General features: G+C 50.6%; 1 protein-coding gene across 1 annotated transcript; it reads right to left on the bottom strand.

Annotated features, from left to right (window-relative positions):
• Nucleotides 1-1471: 1471 nt before the first annotated feature.
• Nucleotides 1472-11127, bottom strand: PSENEN (presenilin enhancer, gamma-secretase subunit). Its single transcript, XM_063942186.1, has 4 exons — nucleotides 10797-11127; nucleotides 3308-3451; nucleotides 1978-2082; nucleotides 1472-1766 (listed from the first exon to the last, which is right to left on the bottom strand). Exons 2-4 carry the CDS (start codon nucleotides 3366-3368, stop codon nucleotides 1627-1629), a joined length of 306 nt encoding a protein of 101 aa, XP_063798256.1. The 5' UTR covers nucleotides 3369-3451; nucleotides 10797-11127; the 3' UTR covers nucleotides 1472-1626.
• Between the last annotated feature and the right edge of the window lie 2 nt (nucleotides 11128-11129).

Genomic DNA, 11129 nt, shown 5'->3' with positions numbered 1-11129 from the left:
AGGGTTATATATAGCCAGACATGTTTCCATAGCAGTCACAACATTTGCACAAAGTCAGTCTGCACCCCCGCACACACGTCAGGGCAGTCAGGCTGGGAGTCTGTCAGCAGAGGGCGCTGTGTGCAGTGCAGGACAATGCTGTGGATTAGAGCTGTGCATTTATAGCAGGCAAGTCAGGTGAGCACAGTGCAGCAGCCGGCGATTGGGAGGTTCTGCTCTGTGATACAGAAGAGGGTGATTTAAACCCATATGGAATAATTTATATGGAAAAGGGGTATGTTTATCCCATTCAAGAGCAGTTTTACCCCAAAACTGCTATTTTCATGTACAGTGTAAAACATAAAAGTAATTCCCATTGTGCAAAGTGAGGCAGCTACCGTGGAAGATATAAATGTATGAATGTTTTAGTTTACTCATGTATTGGAGAATTCGGCTATCACACAATCTCATATGCCTCCTACAAATCAGTGCACGCCGTTCTATTATCAGTAGGTATCCATACCTTTCAGAGAATTTTGTGATCATTCGGCCTCTAGGTGGCACTGCTGCTTTGGAGTCTTTGGTTAAAATGTAATTTGACCACAGAGCATTATGGGGTCAATCCTATTAGCTGCGAGTTCCCACGTGGTGTGGGTAAGTGCCGCTAGATGCCGCGCTTACGGTACCTCCAAACTTTCAGATTTTGGTTCGCAGCTTAGTCAGTGGCAAGTTCAGGCCACGAGGGGGGCAAGTTACGATGTGGTTGCCGCCACTGTAACAGCAACTTGCACCTGGTAGGATTGCCCCACTAAGGCTGTTTCCACTCTAAGTCATGAGTAAGAAATAAAACGACCCCACAGTGTAAAGTGTCCACGTTGTGCAGCTTCAGAGACTATTCATGTAACAGGAGCAGATCCGCACTCACAGAGCACCTGGCTGAGAGGGTACATGGGAACGGATCATGGAGGGCTGCCTGGCTAAATACAAGCGTCTAACGCTGCAACATGTGACTGCATGCCGGCTCTCTCTCTCCAGTGCTGTCTAGCTTGCACAGACACCCATGAGACAAATAAAGCATGATAAGGCATCCATCATAACTTGGATGCTTGATACATTATCCCTGACACGTCCCATATATAATGTCTGATTACACAGGTGACGGGCGAAGCAGCGGTCAGACAGTGGATAGTCCTAATCCTGCTGTCTGTGTAATAGGAGTAACGGCTCTGCACATCCCTAAAATAGATTCCCCCCCCCCCCCCAGACTCCTGCAGTCTCATTACGGAAGCATAACAGGGAATTACTGACTACCGCACCAGGATGTGTTAATTGTAACACCCCGGCGTCTCCTGTGTTGTGACCTGGAGAGAAAGTGACCAATGGGAATTTAATCTTTCTGCATTTTATTTCAGAGCACATAACAAGTCAGACGAAGGCCCCTCCTTCCCTGCGGTGTAATACCCTACCCCCTCCCCCCATCCTTACCCCCCCCCGTACCCCCGGTCCTGGCTGGAAACTGCCTTTGTTGTAGTTGACGCATCTTGACATGGAGTCTGCAGCAAGATGAGGAGAAGTGCAAAGAGGTCGGTGAACTGCTGGTCGAGAATAGGTGGTCCCAGGTGTACAACCATAGTGCGCCCCCCGGTGTCAGGGGATGCCTAGCGGTATAGTAAACGACAGGTAGTCACCGGTCGCCCCCCAGCTGGCCCGATGCGTCTGGTAGATGCTGATCCATGTTGTCAGGATGGCCACCCAGACAAAGAGGCCAAACGCAGAGCGCTTCACGTCTGCAGGAGGAAGGTCAGAGTTAGTAGTGACAGAATGTCCGTATACCGGAGATAATTCTGTGATTGGGGGGGGGGGATGGAATTTTCCTATGTACTCTAGACTTCCTGTAATTAATAAGTATTAATGGTCTCGGTAATACACCCACCATAAAGTATCATATACACCCAAATGCGCCCCCCCCATCCCCTTCCCGGGACAGGAGACACTTACAGCTTTGTATGAGAGGCTGCTCCGTGTACGCTGGTTTGAAGAACGCTTCCTTAAAGAACCAGAGAACATTTACCAGCCACAGGAAAGGCAGCAGCGCAAATCCCCCTGCGGACACACAAAGGGAACACGTACATAATTAGTGTTCATTCTAGCACCCTGCACCTTTCAAATCCTGTGCAGTTCCTCTTTCCTGCCTGGGGTGTCGCTCTCTGCTCTGGTGCTTCACAGCACACACAGGTCTGTATCACAGCACCGAGTAACAGATCAGAGTGTGCTGAGAAGCACCACAGCAGAGAGTGACACCCCAGGCAGGAAAGAGGAACTGCACGGATTTTGAAAGGTGCAGGGTGCTAGAATGAACACTACATAATTATTCTGTGACGCATTGGTGCAGTATCCACGGAACATTCCCAGTATAAGCCGCATACACAGTAAGGCCCAGAACACCAAATCCCACAGCAAATCACATTTATCTGGTGCCCAGAACTCCAGGCGATCAGGCAAGGAGCTCGGTGGCTGCAGTTATCAGGAGAGGCACTCACAGTTCCTGCATGTTTTGTTATATCAATTGGATGCACAAATGTTATCGGGGTGATTAATCCTGGTAATTTACCTCTTCGTCTTTTTTTTCCATTTGATTTCTTATTCAATTTGTGGGGAGGATAAACTGGCATCCGTTACTCTATGGGTTGTGTTTTGTCTTCCTCTGGATCAATGCAATCCCAATTTATGCCAGGTGGAACCTGTGGACCTCATTCAGACCTGATCGCAGAAGCAAAATCTTTCTCTAATGGCCAGAACCATGTGCACTGCAGGTGGGGCAGATGTAACATGTGCAGAGAGAGTTAGATTTGTGTGGGTTATTTTGTTGTTGTGCAGGGTAAACATTGGCTGCTTTATTTTTACACTGCAATTTAATTTCCGTTTGAACACCCCCCACCCAAATCTAACTCTCTCTGCACATGTTACATCGCCCCCACCTGCAGTGCACATGGTTTTGCCCATGAGAAAATTTTTGATGTTGCGATCAGGCCCTGTGTGCTTTATTAATCCTCCTTTGTAACCCGCAGGCAATACAGCCATCATCCTTTGACACCGGCTGGTCTTACTTTGTGGGGGGCTAAGGCGGACAATCAGGTCACTGACTGGGGTAATGGTTTGGTTGGGCACCACTAGCATTATACTGTATAATGTATCGGGCACTGGGTGTGCAGCTTTCTGCTAATGAATGGGACAGCTAACATGCTGAACAGTTCTGAATACAGATATACTGGTACACAGCACGGGCCGGATGTCCCTTACTGAGAGCACTCCCTCCTGCGCCACTCACCAAGGTAATACTTCCTACACAACTGCAGCTTCTCCTCATTAGGAACGCGTTCCAGATTCATCGCAGCGTTGGCACACCTCACACTGCGGGGTGGGTAGGTGCGCCCTGATGCTTCAGGATCGGTCGTCTCCGGGTCAAAGATATCTGGGAATTGAGAATAAATGTACATGTAATCTTTACACCAGGACGAAGGCAACGTTTGACTCTCCAGTTGTTGTGGAACTACTAGTCCAAGCATGCTGTGCCAGCCACAGGACGGCATGCTGGGACTTATAGTTCCACTACAGCCGGAGAGCCGCGCAACACTTAGGAGGCAAGTGCGGCCCCACAGCTGCTGTGGAACTAAGCATCCCAGCATGCCCTGCCATTAGGGCATGCTAAAACTGTGACAGGGCATGCTGGAATGTGTAGTTCCACAGCAGCTGGAAAGCTGCATGGTGAATACCCCTGCTCTACGTGGCTCGGCTGCAGTTCCTGTTTCTCCTGCATGGTCAACGTTTTGTCACTGCGTTATATAATAATCCAGGTGAACGATCAGTAATTAGCGGACGGCTCAGTCTCTCTTGCATTCTGATAGTCAGTGACCTGACCGCTGTACGAGGCTCTTGTGGAAACCCAGGGACCCTGCACACATGACGACTGCAGAGAGACAGAGACACAGGCCTGGCAGATTATAGCAACACAACAACAAAACATGTCAGACTCTGCCTGGGGCCCTTTAACTGGCGGGAGGCAGAGGGTTAAACAGCCCAAGAACCTGGCAAGAGTGAAGAGCTCTCCAGGCCCGACCCAGGCTCTGCCTCCCCAACGCTGAAAGTGGATAAAGATTTAAATGCTCATTGAGATATGTTGGCTTCCTGCCCCGCCAGCTCGGTCTGCCTCTCCATTCTTCCCCCAGTGGTGATGGCCCAGGAGGGCCGTATTTGGTAATGTTTGAGATCCGTCTGTATCTCTCACCGTCGTTAATAGGGGGGGGTGAGGAGACAGGCAGGGAAGGCTGACACACACTGTACATAGAGGAGGGGGCTGCAGGATTAACCCCTGAGTGTCTGCAGCGTAATTGTTCCAGTACATTACAGACAAGTATAACAGGGCAGGTGAGATACAAGACAGGAGCCAATGCTGGGCTCTCATGGGGGACGATGACGACTAATAACGCTTATATATATATATATATATATATATATATATATATATATGTTTCCATGCCTTGACAGAAGGTGAGATGCCCGACAAGGTGCGTACATGTGCTGGGCAGCTGCCAGCAAGCTATTATTCACTGTTCCATCTATTTCTGGCTTAAGGCCGGAAGTCTGATGTGCACAGGAATACAAAATCTCCAGCGCCATTACACAGTATCAGAGTGTTCATTCTAGCAGCCTGCACCTATCACAACCCGTGCAGTTCCTCTTTCCTGCCTGGGGTGTCGATCTCTGCTCTGGTGCTTCTAGCACACTCGGTGCTGATACAGACTAGAGTGTGCTAGAAGCACCAGAGTAGAGAGCGACACCCTAGGCAGGAAAGAGGGACTGCACGGGGGGTTGTGCCAGGTGCAGGGTGCTAGAATGAACAATAGTATGGTCTCAAATCTGCAGTTTATAAATCGCGGATAAAGAGAGATAAAGTACCAGCCAATCAGCTTCCTAGCTGCCATGTTACAGGCTGTGTTCGAAAAATGACAGTTATGAGCTGATTGGCTGGTACTTTATCTCTCTTTGGGGGATATTCAATTAGCCCCAAAGAGACATTGGGTGTAAAACCCCCCGGTGTTTCTTCGGGTTTTGCGGTCGGGCTATTCGATTAGCTAGTCTGTTAAAAAGTGCATTTTCACCCGAAAACACACAGGTTCAGTGATACCTGTGTGTTTTCGGGTGAAATAGCGCCGTTATCGAGAATATGGCTTCGCCTGCCGGAGGCAGGTGAAACTAAATCCCTGATAAGCCGCGGCACACGGCGGCTTATCGGGGCTAATTAGATAGCCTCCCCCTGACGATACTTTGCTCCCGACAGTATGTGTGGGTAATTGAATATCCCCATGTATCCGTCTCCACTCTATCTTGTTAAAGCGTAATACATTTGGGCCCCTGTATCTGCCATACTCTGGATAACTGCGCAGACGATTATTTTATTGATTTCAGAAACTATTTCACAGATTTCTTTGTGTTTCTTGAGCTATTGGACGGCATTTCATGACGACAGCAATTCAACGGTTTCTAACAATGGGCGCCAAGTGCCGCGGACGTCTATTTCTGCACCCTCGACGGACCACTATGATGCTGGTGTGGCTCTAATAATGCGGCGCTATGTACACCAATGAGCAACCTCTGCGTTACATGTTGGGAATAATCCCCCCATCCGCCATCTTCTGTACCATTACACTTACGTGTAACAGTCTCTCTACTCTCCATTGCCCAGAGTGTAGCTCGCTGAGAGTTATCCCATATGTAGTCCTGTGTACCACCGTCCCTCCTGTCACAGTATAGCTCACTGAGAGTTATCACTAACGCAGTCCTGTGTACCACCATCCCTCCTGTCACAGTATAGCTTGCAGATATGTCTCCCGAATGCTTCTCCACAGACCCGCGTACCACCGTCCCTCCTGTCACAGTATAGCTCGCTGAGAGTTATCCCTAATGCAGTCCTGCGTGCCACCATCCCTCCTGTCACAGTATAGCGCACTGAGAGTTATCCCTAACGCAGTCCTGCATACCACCGTCCCTCCGGTCACAGTATAGCTCGCTAAGAGTTATCCCTAACGCAGTCCTGCGTACCACCGTCCCTCCTGTCACAGTATAGCTCACTGAGAGTTATCCCTAACGCAGTCCTGCATACCACCGTCCCTCCTGTCACAGTATAGCTCACTGAGAGTTATCCCTAACGCAGTCCTGCATACCACCGTCCCTCCTGTCACAGTATAGCTCGCTAAGAGTTATCCCTAACGCAGTCCTGCGTACCACCGTCCCTCCTGTCACAGTATAGCTCACTGAGAGTTATCCCTAACGCAGTCCTGCATACCACCGTCCCTCCTGTCACAGTATAGCTCACTGAGAGTTATCCCTAACGCAGTCCTGTGTACCACCATCCCTCCTGTCACAGTATTGCTCGCTTAGAATTAGCCCTAACGCAGTCCTGTGTACCACCGTCCCTCCGGTCACAGTATAGCTCGCTGAGAGTTATCCCTAACGCAGTCCTGTGTACCACCGTCCCTCCTGTCACAGTATAGCTCGCTGAGAGTTATCCTTAACGCAGTCCTGCATACCACCGTCCCTCCTGTCACAGTATAGCTCACTGAGCGTTATCCCTAACACAGTCCTGTGTACCACCATCCCTCCTGTCACAGTATAGCTTGCAGATATGTCTCCCGAATGCTTCTCCACAGACCCGCGTACCACCGTCCCTCCGGTCACAGTATAGCTCGCTGAGAGTTATCCCTAATGCAGTCCTGCGTGCCACCATCCCTCCTGTCACAGTATAGCGCACTGAGAGTTATCCCTAACGCAGTCCTGCATACCACCGTCCCTCCGGTCACAGTATTGCTTGCTTAGAATTATCCCTAACGCAGTCCTGTGTACCACCGTCCCTCCGGTCACAGTATAGCTCGCTGAGAGTTATCCCTAACACAGTCCTGTGTACCACCGTCCCTCCTGTCACAGTATAGCTCACTGAGCGTTATCCCTAACGCAGTCCTGTGTACCACCGTCCCTCCTGTCACAGTATAGCTCACTGAGCGTTATCCCTAACACAGTCCTGCATACCACCGTCCCTCCTGTCACAGTATAGCTCGCTGAGAGTTATCCCTAATGCAGTCCTGCGTGCCACCGTCCCTCCTGTCACAGTATAGCTCACTGAGCGTTATCCCTAACACAGTCCTGTGTACCACCATCCCTCCTGTCATAGTATAGCTTGCAGATATGTCTCCCGAATGCTTCTCCACAGACCCGCGTACCACCGTCCCTCCGGTCACAGTATAGCTCGCTGAGAGTTATCCCTAATGCAGTCCTGCGTGCCACCATCCCTCCTGTCACAGTATAGCGCACTGAGAGTTATCCCTAACGCAGTCCTGCATACCACCGTCCCTCCGGTCACAGTATTGCTTGCTTAGAATTATCCCTAACGCAGTCCTGTGTACCACCGTCCCTCCGGTCACAGTATAGCTCGCTGAGAGTTATCCCTAACACAGTCCTGTGTACCACCGTCCCTCCTGTCACAGTATAGCTCGCTGAGAGTTATCCCTAACACAGTCCTGTGTACCACCGTCCCTCCTGTCACAGTATAGCTCACTGAGCGTTATCCCTAACACAGTCCTGCATACCACCGTCCCTCCTGTCACAGTATAGCTCGCTGAGAGTTATCCCTAATGCAGTCCTGCGTGCCACCATCCCTCCTGTCACAGTATAGCGCACTGAGAGTTATCCCTAACGCAGTCCTGCATACCACCGTCCCTCCGGTCACAGTATTGCTCGCTTAGAATTATCCCTAACGCAGTCCTGTGTACCACCGTCCCTCCGGTCACAGTATAGCTCGCTGAGAGTTATCCCTAACGCAGTCCTGTGTACCACCATCCCTCCTGTCACAGTATAGCTTGCAGATATGTCTCCCGAATGCTGCTCCACAGACCCGCTTACCACCGTCCCTCCTGTCACAGTATAGCTCGCTGAGAGTTATCCCTAATGCAGTCCTGCGTGCCACCATCCCTCCTGTCACAGTATAGCGCACTGAGAGTTATCCCTAACGCAGTCCTGCATACCACCGTCCCTCCGGTCACAGTATTGCTCGCTTAGAATTATCCCTAACGCAGTCCTGTGTACCACCGTCCCTCCGGTCACAGTATAGCTCGCTGAGAGTTATCCCTAACGCAGTCCTGTGTACCACCGTCCCTCCTGTCACAGTATAGCTCACTGAGCGTTATCCCTAACACAGTCCTGTGTACCACCGTCCCTCCTGTCACAGTATAGCTCACTGAGAGTTATCCCTAACACAGTCCTGTGTACCACCGTCCCTCCTGTCACAGTATAGCTCACTGAGCGTTATCCCTAACACAGTCCTGTGTACCACCATCCCTCCTGTCACAGTATAGCTCACTGAGCGTTATCCCTAACACAGTCCTGTGTACCACCATCCCTCCTGTCACAGTATAGCTTGCAGATATGTCTCCCGAATGCTTCTCCACAGACCCGCGTACCACCGTCCCTCCTGTCACAGTATAGCTCGCTGAGAGTTATCCCTAACGCAGTCCTGTGTACCACCGTTCCTCCTGTCACAGTATAGCTCACTGAGAGTTATCCCTAACGCAGTCCTGCATACCACCGTCCCTCCTGTCACAGTATAGCTCGCTGAGAGTTATCCCTAATGCAGTCCTGCGTGCCACCATCCCTCCTGTCACAGTATAGCGCACTGAGAGTTATCCCTAACGCAGTTCTGCATACCACCGTCCCTCCGGTCACAGTATTGCTCGCTTAGAATTATCCCTAACGTAGTCCTGTGTACCACCGTCCCTCCGGTCACAGTATAGCTCGCTGAGAGTTATCCCTAACGCAGTCCTGCGTACCACCGTCCCTCCTGTCACAGTATAGCTCGCTGAGAGTTTTCCCTAACACAATCCTGTGTACCACTGTCCCTCCTGTCACAGTATAGCTTGCAGATATGTCTCCCGAAGCTGCTCCACAGACCCGCGTACCACCGTCCCTCCTGTCACAGTATAGCTCACAGAGAGATCTCCCTAACACTGCCCTGTAATCCCGCATACCACCGTCCCTCCTGTCACAGTATAGCTCGCTGAGAGGTCTCCCTAATGCTTCCCTGCAGTCCAGCATACCACCGTCCCTCCTGTCATAGTATAGCTCACCGAGAGATTTCCCTAACGCTGCCCCGTAGTCCCGCATACCACTGTCACAGTAGGCAGGTTACACGGAAAGAAAGAAAAAATGCAGGTGCACACTCTAAGCGCTAAGAACGCTGATAATCAGAACAATTATTATAAACTCTGCAATTCAACATGGAGTAAAATTGAGGTTCTTAGCATAATTTTGGCCCAAAATATGGGCCCACCTACCACATCACGGTGACTTCATCAGATGTGTCCCTAACACTCCTAAGGTTCAAGTCCAGAGCTCGGGCTCCCCTGGGCCAGCACAACCCAAGCGCACTGGAATCACACTACTATGAAGTAGCAGTTGAATTGTTAAAAAGCGTTACATTAATGAGAAGTAGCAAGTGCTATTACAGTTACATAGGTGAGAAGTAGTAATTCAAGTGTAAAAAGTGTTACATTAGTAAAAAAAAACAAAAAAACGTTTGAGTGCTAAAAAGTGTTACTTTTTTTGATGCCCTGAAGCAGCCTGGCCACACCAACTCAGTGGAGCCCCCTGGGCTGCTCTGTGGCCTGGCTGCTTGGGTGGGAAAGTGGGGGTTACATCATTATTGTAACACTTAATGAAACACTTTTTAGCACTCTAACTTTTTTTTTTTACTAATGCAACACTTTTTAACACCTTAATTACTACTTCTCACCTATGTAACGCTTCTAGCACTTAGTTGCTATTTCTTATTAATGTAACACTTTTGAACACTTAAATTGCTACTTCTTACTAGTGTGATGCCTTGGGGCAGCTGGGCTGTGCTGGCCCGGGGGGGGGGGGGGGGGGGGGGGGTGTCCCGAGCTCAGGACTTGAACCTTAGGAATGTTAGGGACCTACCTGATGAGGTCACCTGGCCGTGGCAGGTGGGCCCATATTTTTGGCCAAAAAATTATGGTAAGAACCTCAATTTAACTCCATGTTAAATTACAGAGTTTATTATAATTGTTCTGATTGCCATGTGTTCTTAGCACTCAGAGGGTGCACTTGCTTATTTTTTTTCTGTGTGGTACTACAAGTCTCATCATGGTAGCACCTCTTTTATTATATTTAGAATTAGGGTGTACAGTCTAGTGCCTCCCCCACCTCCTCCAACCCCTCATATACAGTAGGACGGTTGTCAGAAACACATATTATTAATAAAATACAGGACAAGAATAACATTTCACTGCCCGGCTGATCTTACAACTACATTCTCAGATCCTGGCCCCTCCACTTAGCTGGACCCGGGACGGCAGCTCCATGGAGGGTGTCTGATCCATGGTCACCGGGCGAGGAGGGCAACAGCGGACCCACCACACCCCAAATGGCTACGACTGCGGTATAATAGAGTAATGAGGGCAGGTACTTGGGGTATATGATCCCTAGTGTGGAAGACCCCCACCCCCATCTTAGATTGTCAGCTCTTGAGACAAGGTTCTCCCTTTACCCTGCCTCCTCTTTACACACAGCATTGTGTACAATGTACATGGACATAGCTGCCTGTGGGTCACAGGACTGAAGCACTGGCATGCAGCTGGGACATGCTGAGACTTGTAGTGCACAGCTGCTGTGTATAAACAGCCTCAGGCCTAGCCCCGCCCCCTGACAGGCGGCATAGGGACAGTATTAGTGACCCGAGCAGCTCCGCTCACCCCAGTCTCTACTTCTTCCTCCTCCTCCTCAGGATGCTCTGCAGAACAGCGGCCGAGGGGGGTGCCGGGAAATGTAGTGCGAGGCGCCGGCACGTTCTGCGCATGCGCGGGGGCGCAAGGTTTGCCGGGAGCTGTAGTCCTTGTATTGGTGCGCGGCCGCTGACACCGCCTCCAGGTGACGTCCCCCCGGTGCCGGTGCCTCACCATCCCGTGGCGGGTTCCAGGGGGCAGGCGATGAGGGGAGACCTGACCGGCAGGAGCCGCCGCGACTCCCCCATGTCAGCGCCCGGGTCAGGGACTACAGACGGGGGGAGGCGGAAGGGGCGGGACAGG

Source organism: Pseudophryne corroboree, chromosome 10, assembly GCF_028390025.1.
Source record: "Pseudophryne corroboree isolate aPseCor3 chromosome 10, aPseCor3.hap2, whole genome shotgun sequence".
Lineage (NCBI taxonomy): Eukaryota > Metazoa > Chordata > Amphibia > Anura > Myobatrachidae > Pseudophryne > Pseudophryne corroboree.
Note: the sequence above shows the minus strand (reverse complement) of the source record. Positions and strands in the feature narration are given on the sequence as shown.